General features: G+C 31.4%; 2 protein-coding genes across 4 annotated transcripts; one reads left to right on the top strand and one right to left on the bottom strand.

The window, feature by feature from the left end:
- Positions 1–2,446: 2,446 nt before the first annotated feature.
- On the top strand, positions 2,447–7,027 carry LOC110622848 (lipid phosphate phosphatase delta). Its single transcript, XM_021767529.2, has 8 exons — positions 2,447–2,795; positions 2,934–3,029; positions 3,145–3,219; positions 3,342–3,472; positions 3,969–4,072; positions 4,163–4,291; positions 4,965–5,080; positions 6,489–7,027. The coding sequence occupies exons 1-8, from the start codon at positions 2,634–2,636 to the stop codon at positions 6,891–6,893; spliced, it is 1,218 nt and encodes a 405-aa protein (XP_021623221.1). The 5' UTR covers positions 2,447–2,633; the 3' UTR covers positions 6,894–7,027.
- A 262-nt stretch (positions 7,028–7,289) lies between these two features.
- On the bottom strand, positions 7,290–16,619 carry LOC110622849 (serine/threonine-protein phosphatase PP2A-4 catalytic subunit). Of its 3 annotated transcripts, XM_021767530.2 has the most exons (11): positions 16,324–16,617; positions 15,791–15,847; positions 15,319–15,402; positions 12,825–12,896; positions 11,172–11,243; positions 10,206–10,246; positions 9,002–9,068; positions 8,280–8,471; positions 8,041–8,130; positions 7,835–7,942; positions 7,290–7,757 (listed from the first exon to the last, which is right to left on the bottom strand). In XM_021767530.2, exons 1-11 carry the CDS (start codon positions 16,414–16,416, stop codon positions 7,692–7,694), a joined length of 942 nt encoding a protein of 313 aa, XP_021623222.1. In that variant the 5' UTR covers positions 16,417–16,617; the 3' UTR covers positions 7,290–7,691. The 3 variants fall into 3 exon arrangements, 2 of the variants coding, with proteins under 2 accessions (XP_021623222.1, XP_043815978.1); XM_043960043.1 differs by lacking the exon at positions 15,319–15,402 and having other exon boundaries at positions 16,324–16,610; XR_006352056.1 differs by lacking the exons at positions 7,290–7,757; positions 7,835–7,942 and having other exon boundaries at positions 8,040–8,130; positions 8,923–9,068; positions 16,324–16,619.
- Positions 16,620–19,713: the final 3,094 nt, after the last annotated feature.

Here is a 19,713-nt window from a genome sequence, read left to right as displayed (position 1 = left end):
GAAATCTTGTGGGTACGTCAACTGTTGGAAGAAGTTGGGTTCACAAATTCGGTGCCTACTAAGTTGTGGTGTGATAATCAAGCAGCTATCCACATTGCCTCCAATCCAGTATTTCACGAGAGGACTAAACACATCGAGATTGATTGTCATTTTGTTCGTGAAAAGGTCCAACAAAAGATAATATCAACAGGACATATCCGAACTGGAGAACAATTAGGAGATATTTTCACTAAAGCTCTAAATGGGACTCGAGTTGATTATATATGTAACAAGTTGGGCATGATTAACATTTATGATCCAACTTGAGGGGGAGTGTTATAAGTTATAGAAAGTAAATATGTTAATATAGGAAGTAAATATTGATAGATGGGTCAGTTGTTTAATCTTAGGGATTGTATAATCATAGGTTTGATTTTCCTTCCTGTTTAGTTACCGTCTCTCATGTATAAATAGGTTGTAATCTCTACTGTGATATACAATAAATATTATCCTTCTACAATAGCTAGATGATTTCGGGGGTCAACCGTTCCATCATACTTATCTAAATTGGATAACTTAAACTTGGTAGGAAAAGTTTCAGCTAGTATTTTTTATGAAATAGGCTAGACATTGTCTAAACTGAAATCTTTTTGCTATCTCTATATCACCCGTACTAGCTTTTAATCCACTTCTCTCGAAAACTCATCCGATTCATCTTCAAATTTAGACTTACCTCCATGCCGCAATTTAGCCACTTCCGTATGGGCTCTTGGAATATCTACGAAGACTTCTTCATTTATTCTAGGATCCATCTTAGACGCCTCTTCTTGAGTATTATACTGTCTGGGGGTAGCTTACAACCTTTAAATATATTGGAGTATTTGCTCATTGTTTAAATTATTAAGGTCTGCTTCATTGATCACTGGAGGTATATTCTCCTGATTATTTGGGATAGAGGAAACGATGACTCCCTCGTTGGTAGCTATATTATCAACAGCTGTAGGGCTTTTGGCCATTTCGAGCAGAAAAAAAATAATAGGAGACTGATCATAATCCAAAAAAGAGATTTAATGGATTTTTCCAATAACGGAACCAAATGATGTTGCTGAAATTAGATTAATGACGTGGTCGGAAGGGATTATGTCGTGATTGGCTGGAACCACAAGACAAGAAGCGTAAGACCTAGTGGATACCTACGGTAACTACTTCGACGCTTAAGTCAATATCTTGAAAAATAGAAATAATGTGCTTAGTAACAATAACTCTGTATGAAGACTTGCCTATTAAAAAAGGACGAGTCTTGACAATAATCTGATTATTAAATCGTCTGAGTCTTCATTTTTTTTGTGAGACCAGACTTTTCATATATTCAATTATTGCCACGAGATTTTTTAATTATAGTGACAATTCATTACTTATTTTAGACGATACTTATATAATATTAGTCTCAAAATAAATAAATATTTTGAAGTTGTCAAGTGAGAATTTTGAATTGTCCATACATTGCTGGAAAATTATCGGATCTTTCCTGATGTGGTTTAAATATAAACTCAAACTTAAAAACCGCATCATTATCAAGACGCCATTGAATATAAATATAAGAAAATTTATTAGTTAATTTTTTTAATTTAAAAATAATATTAAACTATTTATAATTTAAATAGTTTTTAAAAATATAAAGCTTAATGTATGAGTTTCATTAAATTATATAAACTAAATATAATTTATTGATAATTGACTTTCAATAATTACATTATTAAAAAATTAAATTAAAAATAATAATAATTTATAAATTAATGTAACATAAAAATTGCAAAAGTCATGAAATCGGTTTAATCATTAAAAATTTAAAAATTGAATTTTCGATTTTTTGCTAAGACTCGGTCTTTCAATAATAGAATAAAATTTTATGAAAAATTATTATTAGAAAAAATAATCAAATAAATTTTTATTATACTTATAAATATAAATCTCTTATTTATTAGACTGTGTTAATTAAATTTTTTAAAAATTTAATATTTAATAATCATTAAATTTTATGCAATTTATTATATTTATTTTTTTAATTCATTAATTTGAGTGTTATTATAAATATTAACCATCTCTGACTTTTTTATTATAAATTAATTAATTGTAAATATATTTTTATTTTAATTATATTATAAATTATATATAATTAATATATATAAAATATATAATAAATTTATATTCATAAATTTAATTTAATAATAAATATATTTAAATAAATTTAAGATATTTTCGGTTTTTCTCCTTAATTTTTAATTCTAATTTAAAAAAAATATATGTATAATAGACTTAAAAAATACAAAAAAAATTACTTGTATAAAATCAGTTTTTAAGTACGACACACGAATCAGTTTCGGTTCAATTCTTATGAAGATTTTTCCGGGTCCGGTTCTGAACCCAACCACTATATACACACCGCTTATGTTAAAGTGATCTCATCGAAATCTTAGTTTAGTTCTGTTTCTGTATACCCTAAACTGAAACTGGAATGGACCCCACTACCGACACCTGTGGCTGTGGCTGAGTCCCGCCAACTGGTGAAACTTTCAGCTTCCCGATTTCAGTTGTTTTATTTCTTTGATCCCTTATTTTTCTGGGAACGGAGGAAAAGTGAAAGTGAAAGAGTAATGGGGAGCATAACATTGTGGCAAGGAGTGACTCTTACTGGTATAGCGTCATGGATTGTTATTTCTTCATATTTCAATGTGACCCACAAGATTAGATATTTGGTTCAACCATGGGTGACCCATCATGTCATCACTGACACTGCTCTCATCCTCCAGATCCAGGTTTTTAGCTATATTTCATCGGAAAAAAACAAAATCCAGATTTTGCTTTAATAGTTTGTTTCTCTGATTTGTCGTGTATGCATATATCTATATATATTTGCTTATTTTGTTTGAACTTTTTGTCGGTGGTTTTTGCAGAAGTACCGGCACGGATTTTTCGACGCTTTGTTCTCTGGATTGTCATGTGTTGTTTCTGTGCCGTTTTACACTGCTTCTCTTCCCTTGCTTTTCTGGGTATATTTCTATTTTTCTGTTTGGTTTTCTGGTAGTTGATTATGCGGGTTATGAATTTTGTGTTGAATTTTATGCATAAGCATTTAAATGAGTTGCTTTTTGGGCAAAACTGCAGAGTGGGCATGTCAAGTTGGCTAGGCAAATGACCCTTCTAATGGCTTTCTGTGATTATACAGGGAATTGCATAAAGGTATCTTTTTGCATTCTTCTGTCTTCATCCTTGCCATTTTCCATTTCTTGATTTTTTCACTTGTAAGATGAATAATGTCATGAAGCCATGTGTTTCCCTCGCATGTGTTTCATGTTTCATAGGATGTGATATCAGCTCCTAGACCCAAGTGCCCTCCTGTTAGAAGAATAACTGCCACAAAAGATGAGGAAGAGAACGCTTTGGAATATGGATTGCCGTCTTCCCACACTCTTAACACAGTTTGCTTATCTGGGTATTCATCTTTCCTCCTTGTATTCCCAATTTGCTATATTGTTACTAAGATTTACAGCATATTATAACGGGTTGTATTATATAAATATTTCCATTTCAATTTCAATAATGGTGGCCTGGTTGTGAGGCCTTAAGAGTATGCTATGAAACTTGAGAAAGTCACGTTACTTCTTGATCAAGAATATGAATTATGCTTCTGTAGCTAAGCTCAGAGTTTATGTTTATTGGTGTAAATTTGACTTTTTTTTGTCCTTCTATTTTTTGAGTTATGGGAGGATTATAGCAATTATTTCTAGTTCAATCAATTTGTTAGTTGTTGGCTGCTTAGAAATTAATTTTGGGTGTTTTATTGCTTTGAATTTGCAACTTAACATCTAGATGGCTTTTCCATTGGAACTTTAAGAGTCTAAAACACACACGCGGTGCGCACTCGAACACACACACACATATATTGTATGTTACTAACTATATTCTCTTTGAATGGATGGACACTTTAGGTATCTCTTGCATTATGTCCTATCTTACACCCAAAATCAAGATATCTATGCGGAGTTTATCGGATTTGCCATTGTTTGCTTGCTTGTGGGTTTCATTGGTTTGGGTGAGTGTCTCTTTCTTCCATATGTTGTTTCAGTGGCATTCTTAGTTTTCCATGAGAATTTCCAAACTGAAATTTGGTTTTGCTTGGTAGGAAGAGTTTACCTTGGTATGCACAGTTTGATTGATGTCATATGTGGCCTTTTCATGGGGTTGGCAATCCTTGCTTTCTGGCTTACTGTTCATGAAGATATTGATGAATTCATTGTCTCAGGAAAAAATGGTATGTAGATTTCAGTGTTAATTATTATGTTCTAAATTTTTGAATGAGTTGATTCTAGAAGTGTGTGTGTTTTTATTTTTTGGTGGAATGCCAAATAGTTTTCAGCCAATTAAGTGATTCAGAATTTTATTGAATGAAGAAATACTTGATGAGTTTAAGTTAACGCAAGAAAGCGTTATCTGCAAGAATACCATTCTGTTAATGTACATTTAGTCCTTTTCTCATTTCTTCATTTCCTCGTTTAGTCTAAATTCCAAAATTGCCTTAGGAGTCCTAAGAGGAGATGTTCCTAACGTTCCAAGCATTCTTCCCTTATGGGCCTTATCAAAGAATGCCTGGTTTCTATTGGGCCAACCCTCAAGTGGAAAGCAGTTTGGGAGGAGTTTTCGGTCTTTTGACTTGCTAAAAATGCAATGTGGATTTATTCACCTAATTCTTTGGGACTGTTATGCATACGAAATATCATTATCTAGTGTTTGAGCATTCTTCATTTAAACCTCATCATCTCTCTCAACAGCTATACTGTTTGAATGTCATGGGCTTCTGTATTACTTAATAGAGTGGAATCTACTTGGGTTTCTGATTATTGAAACACCAATATATTTAATATATGTATATCTATTAAACTTCAGAAATGTGACAAATTTGATTCTTATTCTTATTTCACTTGTAGTTACAACCTTCGGGGCTTCCCTAAGCCTCCTGTTTCTGTTTGCTTATCCAACTCCTGAATTTCCTACTCCAAGTTTTGAGTACCATACAGCCTTCGATGGTGTTGCCTTTGGAATAGTAAGCAATTGCTTTGTTCATTTACCTTTGATGTTCATTTTAACTTCATTTTTCAGTTCTCAGCAAAAAAGCATTCTCATAGGTCACCTAACTTGGACTTCATGTTGAGGACTTCATTCTATAATTGCCTGGGGAAATCCATGATGTTGCTCAAGAGAATTCCCAAAGATAAAGGGTGATATGGGAGATGCTTAGACTAAAAATTAAGATATACATGAAAAAGAAATTTCTGAGGGCTAAATCCACATTATCTGTTCCTAGAAGCAATAGTCTTAGCATAGTGAATTCCTCAATTCCGTTACGAGTTTTTCTTTCTGGTAAGATCATAAATCATGAGGGAGAGTATCCTACCATAGGTGTGTGCAGCTGCTGCAGAATTGCACACACAAAAGAGGTAGTAGAGTTGCACATGCACATGTGAATGACACAGTGAATTAGTTGTCAAAATGTACCAAAGGGGTTAAATGTTGTTACAGGGAAGAGGGGAATGAAATATGTGGAAAAATGCTATATGTTGTGATTCCTTCCTTGATACTGTTAGAGTTTGTGTATGGTTCTCAATGAAAGCATTGGTTCCAGGGACCATCAAGAACTAATGTAGTGTGTACAATGGAAATGCTAGAACTTCATGGCTCAAGAACAACCCTGCCCACTGCCTAAAACAACTTGTTTGGTTGCATGTGATCGCAAGAAAAAAGAAAGGAAAATGTTTGAGTGGACTTATGGACTGCAAAATGTTTATACTGGAATAGAAATTAGAAAATATAGCAGATAATGCAAGACAAAGAAGTAATAACGAATGCAATAGCAGGCCCTACTCTTTATGCAAGATATAGTGGAATTTAGAAATGTCAAATTGTTAGGACTGCTTTTCACCATGTATCATAATAATGAAATCTAAAGTTGGAGACAGAATGTGTCCCGGCATCCTGTAAGTGATTTTTTTTTTTATCGAAGTGTAAGTGATTGTTGATTGCCATCTTATCCTTTTAAAATGAAATTTCCGTCCCGTGAGTTTTATTTGTTTCGACTCTAGTAACAAGTTTCTGTGGTCAGAGTAGCCTGTTTCCCATAACACCATTCCTTCGAGGATGAGATGGGATAGAAACAAGGAATCAAATACATGGTGTGCCTCTTGAGGACTGATAATGCATGATTGTACAATCATCCAGGTTACCAAGGGAAAAAGAAGGTGATGACCAATTGTATATGTTTAGGCTTAACGGGGATTTGTGAGGTTTCACCATCTCTGAGTGCAGAATGTAATTACAGTTTCTGTAAGGAATGAGTTTATCTAAACTCATTCATGTTGGTAAATAATTTTAATTTTATCTATCATTTTCAGTATTAAAGTTGGAAGCAAAATTTTAAGGATTTCAATTAACGCTAAATTTGCAATGTTATTCAGGTGGCTGGGATTCAGCAAACATACCATCAGTTCCACCATGAAGCTGTGCCGCGAATATTTATGCAACTGAGTCTCCCTGCCATTTTTTATAGAGCTCTTGTAGGAATACCAACAATACTCATTGTTAAGTTCTGTAGCAAGACCCTGGCAAAATGGGTTCTTCCTGTGATATCAAATACCCTGGGGATTCCCATAAAATCAACTACCTACATACCCATGCTAAATGGATCAGTTGGTAAAAAATCAGACGAGATCAGGCAATCAAGCTATATCAAGAAGTTTTTCTTCTTCTCTCACCAGCATTCATTTGATGTTGACACTGGCATTAGATTCCTCAAATATGCGGGCCTTGCTTGGTCAGTGGTAGATCTAGTTCCTTCTCTTTTCTCCCACCTGAACTTGTAATGCTCGGTTTCATTGATGATTGACATGGCTTTAGCACACGTAATTTTGTAAATCACGTAATTTTTTGTCCAGGAAGGAAAACCAATTAATTCTTCCTATTTATTTCTAATGGAATTAATGCCCTTTCAAGTTAATGTCCAACTGTGCAGATACAAGCTCTAGATATTCAATATTCACTTTCTCTGATGGGCCGCCTTTGTGCTGTACGAGCTCTAAAATCTCTGTGGAGCGTGGAGTCCATGGAGTAAGTCATTTGATTACTTCTGTATGGTCACTCGCTTTCCGCCCCACTTTTCAACAAAAACATAATAGGTACAAAAGATCAGTTGGATGATCAACACAGTGAGCGGTAGTAACTAATCATACTTACAAACAACTCTATTGAAAATTACAAGGTGGAAAAAACAGATCATACACTATATATCGAATCCATTTTATGACCCTACATGGCCCCAAAAGGAGGAGACAAAGAAAAAGTGAACGTGACAAGAATATGCACAATTCTGCTAAAGATGGTATAATTTATGCCGATGGTCAGCCATGAGCTTTAGCAAATTGCCGAGACTATCCAGCTTGGTGTCAAGTACAAGACAGAACAGAAAAAACACACAAAACCTTGCCCTATTATACATGCTTTTATGCTCCCATAGTCCATAACCACCAGGAAAAAGCATGCCCAGAAAGTTCTATAGATATTAAACTTTATAAACGTCTACTGCAACTAGGATCCTCAACCACCTGAGCGTAAAGCAGGGAAGAGGGGCAGTTGAGGCATGGTGGGGGCAACAGAAAGCCGTGTCACAGGAAGTAATCAGGTGTTCTACGGGTAACATCAGGCTCTCCTCGCCTAGGAGCTGGCTCAAACTGCAGGATCAAAGCTCCGTCCTAAGTTTTCAATAGAGTACAGCATTACCATTGAGAAGAAATTTGGACATACTAACCTGGATGAAAGTGTGAGCCTTGCAGTCATCCACTTCCAAAATTGATGCCATATTTCCACAGCGATAGCAATAATTAGGTGCACTAAAAATGGTAACCACCTTTTGTTCCTGCACTCAGAGAACAATGTAATGTCTCAGAGACTGAACTCCCTGTACCAAACACAGAATCCAGAAGGACATTCATGAACTGCAAGAATGATAAATACATGTGCCCAATTAAATCCATCCATAACAAGCTGATGTGCTCTAGCAATCAACTTCAAGTTGTTAGTATGATTGAACTGCTCAGATATATCCTACACCAAATAAACAAAATTATATAAGACAAATTTCAAAGGCAACTTCACCATAATAACTTGAAAAAGATCAAAAGAGAAAAGAACCAAAGAAAAGAAGCCAGGGAGAGAGAGAGAAGCACATCCTTGGTGATAAAGAGAAGAGTTACCTGGCCAAAAGTATATCCAGCACCACGAGGTGAAATACCCCAGCCGCACCGGTCATCTGGATCAGACCATAAAAGATCACACATTGCTCCTTCATGAGGAACCTCCTGAACACGATCAAAGTTTCTCACGCCGTCAAGGGTTTCTATTGATGGGGACAATCCACCATGTAGGCAAAATATTTCTGACTCGACCTACCAAGGAGGAAATAGGACTTTCAGATGTATATCATTTATTCCTTGCTGCCTTTGATCTAGCTTTCTTAAATAACAAATAAAGAACAAAATTTCATCCAAGAGATCCCACAAACACTATGAGAGGTTTCTTTCATTGACAGTAACATCTACGAGATTTCCAATAGGCACATTTAATCATTAGTCAAATTTTTGCCTATACATTTGCATTTTGGGGAGAAGCATTTCAAGTGCAAGGAACTGCAGCTGAATTGAGCAATAGGATTTCCATACAAGAAAAAGAAAAGCAAAAAGAAAAAAGGAAAAAAGCAATAATGGTGGGAACAATGTGATCACATACAATAAGAGCAAGATACACACATTATAGAGAGGAAAGTGGAACAACTGTTACGGTGAAATTCAGAAACAAAGGAAAAGCACCCACCAGAATTAGCAAAAAAGCATCTCTAACCTTATACTCTCTCCACTCCACACACATCCAAATTTCTGTTACTTATAAGACAGCACCACTTGTAATAAGTCTTACTAACCAAGGCAGTCAGTGGAAAATAGTCAAAAAGGTCTGTGAAGATCTTCCAAACATTAGCATTGCCATACCTGTAAAAGAATTATAGAAAGAAAATAGCATCAAAATTTTCAAGAGAATCATGAAGCAATCATACTTATTCTCAGAAAGAAGCAAATTTGTAAATTCTCAAGACTGCAAGCAAGCATATAAAATCATCCCAATGTCTCCAAAAGGGTGCACTATTTATAGTTTTAGCAATCTAATACACCCTGCATTAACTTGTCATGTCACTTGTACCAACACAATCTCCAAACCAACAAAATTGGCCATCACTGACGTTCAATTATGTTGCATTTCTTAAATATATAGTTACTTTTATTATTTATGCACATCACATCACAATGCCTATTTAGCATTGAGGTTAAAACCGGAAAAACACCCTATATGCTGTTCGGAAAAGCAGTTCTGAATAACTTTTGCTGTTTTCAAGTTATTATGACAAAAACTGTGTTAAATTTAACTTAAAATCAAAATTTTAAGGACTTTGATAAAATTCTTTTGCATGGTATTTTTCTCAACAGTCAAAAATACGAAACAGATCCTTTATATTGCATAATTGGACAGGGTATGAGGAGTCTTCAAATGATTCCTAGGATACAATCTACTGAGAGTAGAATCCACATAAACCATGTGTACTCAACCCCTTTCCTCATTTCAACAAAATTGCCCATGGTTTTTCCAATGTTCATAAGGAATTTAGAAGCTTTCCAACATCAATAGAATAATATCAGTCAATGTTAACATTAAAACACGATGCCATTATTTTCTCGTAAAAATAGTCCTTTTCTCTCCTATTTCACCAATAATTCATGCTATCTGGATGATTCAACTGGTAAGTCCAGATAAGAAGAGCAACTTGAAAAAATAATTAGATTAATAAGTTCAAAACATCAAATGAAATCCTAACAATGCAGTACTTTAAACATGTGAAATAAAAAAGGTGATAAACAACACATGCAAGAAATATTAAAATCAAAACGGATACTCAAAAGTTCATTTGTGGGCAAAAGAAAGCTTGATTATGACCTTAAGAATCATTTTTTTATGCAGATGAAATTATCTGTAACAAATACCTAGATTGAAAACATATACCTTTTTATGAAGGGATACTACCACTATTTGTACATAGCAAGTAACGGAAAAAACGTAGTGTACAGCAAACTCACTTTCGTAAACATTCATCATAAAACCCGTAAACCTGAGTAATCTGCCAGGAGGAAAAACAAAAATGAAACAATAAGTAGATTGATACCCAGTCTAGCAGTCTAAATTTCCAGGTCAAAAAAGTTAAAAGCAAAAGAATAATAATAACTCTACAAGTGAAGCATCCATTAATTATAATACACGTTAAATAAATTAGGGCAACTCAAAATGCAAATTTTGATTAAATATAAAAATTATCATCAGTGTTATTAAAGCCACTGAAAATCACTGTAAGGCAAGGTGAGTGCCTGATTGCTCGAGGCGTGAGGTACTGGAGGAAATGCTTCTGTTAAGCAACATGTGTGTGTGCGCGTGTATGTGTATGTATATATATGTGTGTGTGTGTGTGTGTGTGTGTGTGCGCATGTTTTAAACACAAAGCAAGGTATTTCCCTGAAATCCTAACCTTTTCTTTTGCAAGCCAGCAGCTGAGAAGTCCATTATATGATCTAAAAGTTATGCATCTCTTCCTTTTTCTCTCTCTCCTTTTCTTCTTCTTTGGTTCTCTCAAATGGACTGGCATACCCAGTAGTTTCACCCATCAATGTTTTTTATATAAATATATTTTTATCTTCTCTATTTCTTCCCTTCTCTCCTCCTCCTTTGCTGCTCTTCTCTTCTTCTTCTCTCACTTATGGGAAAAGCATATTTTTTATATATTTTTTTTGTTTCTTCTTAATTTTTTTTTGTTACATAGGTATTGTTTAATTGCTTTTTTTCCAGTATGCTTTTTTTTAAATTAAACTAGTTAAAAGTATGATAAATGTGTCCAATGTATATAGGCTATGGCACCTCACTTCAGAAAGGCTCTTGCCTCTCTTCTAGTCTAAAGCCATAGAGTACCCAGTTACTTTGTGCCTCTCACCTTGATAACATTGCCGTTGATTAGAAGTGGAAAATCAATTATGAAGAATATGAATGAAAATTACCTGGCGACTTTCATGGTTTCCTCTAAGAATGGTTATTCGCTGTGGATAACGCACTTTCAGTGCCACTAAGAGCTAAATTAAAGAAACAAATCAGTATCATTATGCAAAAATGTAAACGTTTCAAACATGTTCTGGACTTCAGGAAATCACAAGTGATAGCAATTATTATTAACCCAAACACGAGAATAAAAAAGGTCCAAAGATTGAAAACATGTGTAATCAACATTAATGTCAGATAAACCAAACATCAAAGGCTGGTATGAATTCAAAGATTCATTAAAGTGATCACCAAACCATGACATGAGGATTAACCTTATGCCAAATTCAAAAACAATGACTACATATTTACATATTTTTGCCAACATATATTGCAATTGTTCTCCAAATGCTTTAAACACTATTGAAATAGGAACAAAATAATAGAAAACAAATCTTAAACCCCAAAAAAAAAGAATTCAACTGAACCTATCAGTTGGTGATGATGTAATTCTGTTTGGGATAATGTCCATAAAAATCCCAAACTTTGCACTTGTTTACAATTGTACCCTTAACTTTTTTTTGACAAAAATACCCTAAACTATCGATATTTTTATAATTGTACCCTCCATCCATATTTTCTTAACAGAGAAACCCATTTTAGCATAAAAAAACCCAAATTAACGAAGAAAAACTCTAAATAGAGTAATATTTAAATCTAAAAACAAATATAGAGACAAAAAAAAGCGTGAGTGGGACAACTCTATTTAGGGTTTTTGTTTGTTAATCTAGGATTTCTTGTGCTGAACTCGTTTTCTGCATTAATTTTTAACAAAATATGAACAGAGGGAACAATTGAAAAAATATAGTTCGAATATAATATTTTTGTCCAAAAAAAAAAAAATTAAGGGTACATTTGTAGAAAAGTGCAAAATTTGGGACTTTTATGGACATTTCCCCCTTTTTTTTTCTTTTTAAATGATTTTTAACTGAACCAATCCAGACCACAATACATATTTTAGAATTTATAATATGTAATGTTTCTAGTAAATACAAATTATTCTAACAAATTTCACTTTTTAAAGATAAATCCTATAATTTTATAATTTAACCTTTTATTGTGTTATACAATTAATTTAAAAATAAGAATATAATATAATGATACTCTATATATTATACATTTTTATAATGATTGTAATAAATATTACTTAAAAACTATCATTAGTTAAGTTTTTTGCTAGTGAAATTCAAGTTTTAAAAAGTACTATAAATTGAATAGGGATCATCCAAGGAAAAAAATTCAAACCAAAACAGTAAAATCCAACAAAATCAATTAGGAAATGTTTTAAATAAAAAGAAAAAACTCACTATTATCGACCAAATTGTAATCACCTCCAAGTCAAACTCAAAAGCCAGGTTTAGGTATAATACTCATCTTGCATCAAAAGATTGATGTAATAGCATGATGTAATTGCAACATAAACTAAAGCACAAATATGAGTATTTTTAAATGATTAAGTTAACAGCCTACACATAGCACCCATAGCAAAATGAGCTTCAAATATGAACAATGCAACTAAAGTAACATGGCTAGTTTTTGCTTCTTTCTGTTGGTATTGTAAAGATGGTAATTGCCAAAGAACAACAGCAAATGACAGAATTGAAGATATACTTAACTGTGACAGTTTCAACAGAGTAATAGCCACGATCCACATAATCTCCCATAAATAAATAATTGGTATCTGGACACTGTTAATAAATTTCAAAAGATGATCAGAAGACTTAAATGGAAGTAATAGGAAGAATTATAAGAATAAAGATAATAATGAGAAGTGCAGGAATAGGTGAAAGCAGGAAAAGTCAATGAAAGTCAGCTAACATTTGGAGGGAAAAGTAGTTAGTGAGAGTTACCAGATATCCAGCTTTGGCAGGGATTAGGAAATAAAAAGGGCTGGAATAGCTCTGAGATTGTCATTCCAGAATATTATCAATGAAATTCTCATTCTTCTCACTCTATTCCTATTATTTCCTCAATATTTTCGATTATACTGAAGATTAGGGATCTGCTACACCACAACTGGTATCAGCGGCTGTTTCTGAATAGGCTGGAGCTGCAATTTCTACTTTTCCTTTACTTTTTTCCTTTTCAACAACTCCTGTTTCTTCTTCTTCATCTTTCTTTCTAGAATTCATGAATCAAAATTTTTTCTACTTCTGTTCTTTCTTCTCTTCTCTTCTCTTCTTTCATTTCTCTTTCCAGCATTTCCATAAACCTGTTTCTTGAAATTATTTAAATTTTTATCTTCACCAGAATCTTTTCCAAAATCTAGGAAATATCAAGAAATTTCTGAATCATTCTTTCTTAAATTCCCTCTCTAGTCTATTTTCCCTCTCTTTTTTTCTGTTTCTCTCTTCCTTTCTGTAACTACCAAGGACAGATTCTCTCTCCTCCGTTTTCTATTTCTCTTCTTTTCTTCAACTGTAACTGTCAGAACAGATTCTCTACTTCTTCCTTCTATTTCTTTTATGTAATTCATCAATTACAGATCTTTGAAGGCCTAGTTTCTGAATCCCAAGGAGATGCTACCTGATCTCTTCTACAATCAGTCCATGGAACTACAGCCTTGGCAACAAAACATCCTGCTGGATCTACTTGAAGGTATTGAGGGATGCATTCAAATTTCAAAGACAAGGATAGCTTCCGGAAAAAGTGGATCACAAACTGGAAAAAGTGGAAGATGCAATACAAGTGAAAATTAATTAAGGACTGAGAGAAGTGGCATTAGAATCTGGACCAAATCCGATCCTTTGCCTATTGACGAATCTGATTCTAAATTAAAGAAATTCAGACGAGAAAAATGATGATGATGGACAACAAGCGTGTGCAACGGCACAATCAGGAGATGAATCTGAAGTAATTGCACAACTATTTCCAAAGGCGTTCTTTTGGTTTGCTGCAGAAACTCCTGGGCGGGAAATGTTCTAGAGAAAAGGGAAAATGAAGTAGTTACAAAAAGTGTGGGTGCGGTAAGCAAGTGGCAGCAATTTAGAAGCAAAAATGATGATTTCAGATTGTTGTTATCCTATAATTTCCATGGAGGATGATAAAGAAATTAGTCTTCTATGTTGCAGGAAAAGGAGCAAAAAGTGCTGCAGACAAGAACCATTCTAAGGAATCACCAACAGACCATACAAGATTTTATGCACTGAACAATCTCCCATTGAGGAGAGGATGCTGATTGGAAGGATTTACCTTCATTGAGGCTTAATCTTCAGATTTTTAACATTCTTGTGGAAAAGCCCAAGAATGTGCTCTTGGATGAAGTATTGTTACATAGAAAGAATTACAGGAACAAATAAAATAACGAGAAGTGCATGAATCGATGTGAAAGCAAGAAGAGTGAACAAAACTCGGCTAGCATTTGGAGGGAAAATTAGTGGGGGTAGTTACTAGATCTCCAACTTGTAATTGGCAGGAAAGAGGATACTAGAAGAGCTAGAAGAGCTTTGAGATGGTCATTCCAGAATATTATGAATGAAATTCTCATTCTTCTCTCTCTAAATTCTATTATTTCTCCTAGTTTTCTATGGTTCTTTCTCTTCTTTTCCTATTCTTTTCTCTATATTCTCAGCTATAGTGAACAGTACGGATCAGCTATATAACAAAAGAAACCAACAAATATCTTACAAAAATATCCAATGAGGAAGAGAGGAAAGAAAATGTCAAAAATACACTAAATTTGCACTTTGCCATATCTAAACATAACAAAAAATTTCTTAAAAGCACAATGACAGAGCATTTTTGTTTTTATGAAGAATCTTATGAGTGCCAGATGACATGAAAGTAAATAATATGAGCTCCGGTGAAACTAGAAAATTTTGGTGATATTAGTGGAACATCAAGCAAAAAGATAAAATAAGACAGGTCTATACTCAAAACCTTTGACATTGAAACTGATTGTCGGAATATCTAGAAACGAAATGCAGTAAAAATATCCATTATAAAAAAAATAAAAAAATCAGTTTCCTGACCAGTGGCAATTCACTGACTATACCTCATGAATACTTCAACCTTCAAAAGCACTGGCAGGTCTCAATAAATTATTTTAGACAATCCCTCAGCTGAAACAGAAGAGTTAAAATACAAAGTGGTCATGGTCAGAACTGATACCTTCCCTCCAATTCGAAAAAGTTCTGCAAGATCATGAAACTGCCCATGAATATCACCACAGATTGTCACAGGGCTTTTCACAGGCTGGGATACAGGGAAAAATGGGAAAATTAATATTTTACTAGTTATTATTAAGTAGTTTGACACTAAAGTGCATGAAAAATTGAGTACTATTTTCAGTAGCCAAAGACATACTGCACCTGGAATAATAGATACAAAAGAAAATGTTCAAAAGATCAACCACTCTTCAAATGAACCAATTCGGAAAATTCAGTCCAATGACCCAAATGAAAATTTTTCAAAAGGCTACAATCTGCATGAAACAGAAAAATCTAAAAGGAAGCCCCAAACCCCACCAGCACTGAATAACTACTACAAGGATATTCTATTGTCACCAAATATAGAGGGGTTGTGAATTCAGAACAACTATTGAATTCAAAGTTCAAAGTAAAAAGAGCAAAATGGGCTGCACCTGAACATTGCTTTCTTGCATCAGTATCTCCTTAGCCTTGTCACACAATGCTCTGACCTGGACCGAACGAAATCAACATGAATGAGTTATACCATTCTCACACAATCGCATATTATCAACTCAATTCAACAACGCTGACTCTAGAATTGCACCCATGAACAATAAGAGAGTTTGTAATGGATAAAGCATTATAATCTCTTACTGAGTTACTATCCAAGTTCATTCATTTCAACCCGCATTTTGCAATGTCAAAAATCTGTCAGTTCTAGAATGAAATGGGAATTATAATTGAACTCCAGAAATCCTTCAAAAACAATACGAAAGATTTTTCGAATCGACTAGATTTTTCTAACCAGGCACTCCCTTTTAGTCCCAGTTACAATTAGGAGAGATCAACCGAAATATAAATACCACAGCAATCACTAGCTAAACCATCAAACACATATCAATGGACTACATAATTAAAATTAGGAATTCGATGCCATTTATTCTATACTAGGTTCTCGGAAAACAAACATAAATTGAAGCTGAACCTGGAGCTCGGAGAGTGGCCTGCACTGCATGAGCTGCGAGATCTGCTCATCGAGATCCGAAACTGAATCTGAAGATAGCGAATTCGTACCCATCTTGGTTGTCCTCTCCGGCTTTAAGACCGCAAACGGATTTAACAGTAACCGGATTAGGGATAACCCTAACCCTGCGATTGAATGAGACGCTTCTCGTGTTCTCTTTCCAGTTCCCGCAGTTCGCTAGCCCAGTGAACGAAGAAGAGGAAAGGGAAGAGCGCGTGAACTAGGGAGCGAGTTAGATAATTAGCTAATCGCTTGAGAAGCTGGATTCTTTTTTTTTTTTTAATTAATTTATTTATTTATTTTAAATGGATGGCGGAGTTTTTTTTCCCGATTATTATTTATATTATTTTTCCTCAGGTAGCTAAATACTTCATATTCATTCGAAAAAAAAAAACTTTATATTCGTTTTCTTTCATAATTTTTTCATTTTCATTTTTTAATTATTTTATTCTATTTTTAATATAATAATAGAGAAATTAATTATTTTTATTTTATTTTTAAAAAATCAAAACATTTGTTAATATTTATTAAAATAAAAAATTAATTAAAAAATTATCCATATAAAATGTAGAGAAGGAATAAAAAAAATAAACAGAAAAATCCTAGTCTTTCTAAATTTTTGCAATTATATCTTATTTAATTAATTAACTTGCTTTCGGGTCGTGTTCAATGCATCACTCTTGAGTAGGGGTGAGCATTCGATCGGTTCAGTTTAAAATCAAACTGAACCGAATAAATCGAAAACTAAAATTTTAGTATTTATGAAAACCGAACCGAACTGATTTTGGTCAGAAACTGAATCGAACTGAACCGGTCTGATTCGATTCGGTTCGATTCGATTTTGATTTTTAATAATTATTTTATTTTTTACATTATATTTTTAATATTTTAAAATTTAATTAAAATATTTTAATATTAATATGATTTAATTTCTCTATATTATTGAAAAAATATATTATTATCACTAATCGGTTCGGTTCGGTTTTTTCGGTTTTTTTTGATCAAAATCGAATCGAACCAAAATAACTGAAAATTCTAAAATTAAAAACCGAACCGAATCAAAATATATAAAAAACCGAACCAAATTTTCAAATCAATTCGGTTCGATCAATTTTTTTAATTTGAACTGAATACGGCTCACCCCTACTCGTGAGTCATTTATCTTCTAATATAGTCTAACCTCTTAATTTTTTTTCAATACAACCTGCTTTGGTTAAATTAATTTATAAATTTTTAAAATAAATTAATATATTTAAGCTTATAAATTCAGTTAAAAAACTAAAAAACAAATTAGAGATTAGATTTCTTTTTAATTTTAGTATTTATAAACATTATATTTATAAATTTTATTAAATAAATTATTATATTATTTTCATTTAATTTTAAAATTTGACCATATATTTTATTTAATAACGGATGCAAGACTCAATTTAAATAAATAATTAAAGTAAATAATACATATTATTTTTCATTTAACTATTTTATCGTTTTGTTATTATTATTACTTCCTACACTTTCTTCTTTTATATTAAAATATAATACTATTATAATTATATTTAATTTTATATTATTTTCAAATTAATTTATCATTAATTATTATTTTTTAAAATAAATATTTAAAATATTTTAAAAGTCAATAAAATAAATTATCTTTTTTAATATATATAAAAAATTAAAATAAATAAAAATAAAGTATAAAATAAATATATAATAAAAAATAAATTTTTATAAAAAGTGAATAAACTATTATAATTAAATTACGTTTATTGGCATCTATTTTTTTTAATTAAAATATATTCTTAATAATATAATTATAAATATTTATAAATATATATTTTGATATAAGTTATTAATTATTTATGATTCATGTTGAGTTTTAATAATATTTATATTCGGTTATAGTTGTAACATACAAATTTATAAAAAAATAATATTATTATAATAATATAATATTTTAATATATAATTTACTATTAAAATTTGATTTTTTTTTAAAATATTCTAATTCATTAAAATTTATTTTCGTATAATTTCAATTATATAAATAGATTAGTAACTAAATAAAATAAATAAAAAGTTATCACTTAATAATAAAAATAGTATATAAAATTAAATTTAATAATGAGCAAATAATTTTTAAAAAAATTAAATGGAAATTTGAATTTAAAATCTTAAAAATGAGAAATAAATTTTTAATTTGAAAAATAATTAAAAAAATGAAGGATTAAATAGTAAAAAAAATTGATAAATGAATTAAAAAATTAATTTTATAAAATATAATGATAATTTAATTAAATAATTTTATTAGTAAAATTACTAGTTGTTTTGAGTTATTTCTATTATTTAATCTTTATAATTTTAATTATATAAATTATTTAGTCATTATAATTTTAAATATTTATATTATTTAATCTCTTTGACAAATGATAAAATAAATTGACTAATAATTTTTTATAGAATGATTAAAAAGTTTAATTTTATAAAATAATATTTTAATTAAATGATTTTTAAAAAATTATGAACTTTTTAAAAATTCAAAGACTTTACAGTAATTCTCTCTTCTCATAGTTCTTCTTTGAATCTATGATTTTTGTCTTAAGTGGCAATTCCATTAATCTATTAACATGATATTTTGGTGTATTTGAAAAAAATAAAAAGTGTAGGATTCATTTGGTAATTAAACTAATATTAGGTAAAGTTGCAAACACGAAGAAAGTACAAAAAATGAGAAAAAAATTAAATCCTCAATTGTTAATATTCTATTATAATTTATTGTTTGGCTGATTATAATATATTTCATTTTATAAATTATTATTAAATAAAATATCAAAGAAATATAATTAATCTATATAATTGTACTTTTAAACTATTTTATAAACAGTAAATTTTTACATGTTTTTGCATTTTTTTTCTAAAATTTAATTCAAATAATTTTAAGCCATCTTTTTATGATTTTTATTTAAAATTTTGATTCAAATAATTTTTTTATTTTCATACCTTGAAAAATACATTGTGCAAATGGTTTATTATGTAAAAAAAAATGAATATAACATGTTAGATAATGTTTAGAAAAGTTACCGACTAAAATAATAATATGAGGTAAATTCATGTCTTTATTTATATAAATAATATATATATTTAAATCGAATTCAAATAAATCGATTTGTAAAACAAATGTGAGGTGATCAGCGCTTATAATAGCTATTTCAATGCTCAAGTCTATTTCAAGGCTCAAGTCACTAAAATAAAGAGAAAAAACGAACGTTATGAAATATTTTAAACTTCATCGTAGTTATGTAACAATGCGTATTCATTTACTTTTATAAATTGATTATCATATCTCCAATAAATT

The sequence above is a fragment of the Manihot esculenta genome, chromosome 9, assembly GCF_001659605.2.
Source record: "Manihot esculenta cultivar AM560-2 chromosome 9, M.esculenta_v8, whole genome shotgun sequence".
NCBI classification, from domain to species: domain Eukaryota; kingdom Viridiplantae; phylum Streptophyta; class Magnoliopsida; order Malpighiales; family Euphorbiaceae; genus Manihot; species Manihot esculenta.
This window is presented reverse-complemented; position numbering and strand designations above follow the sequence as displayed.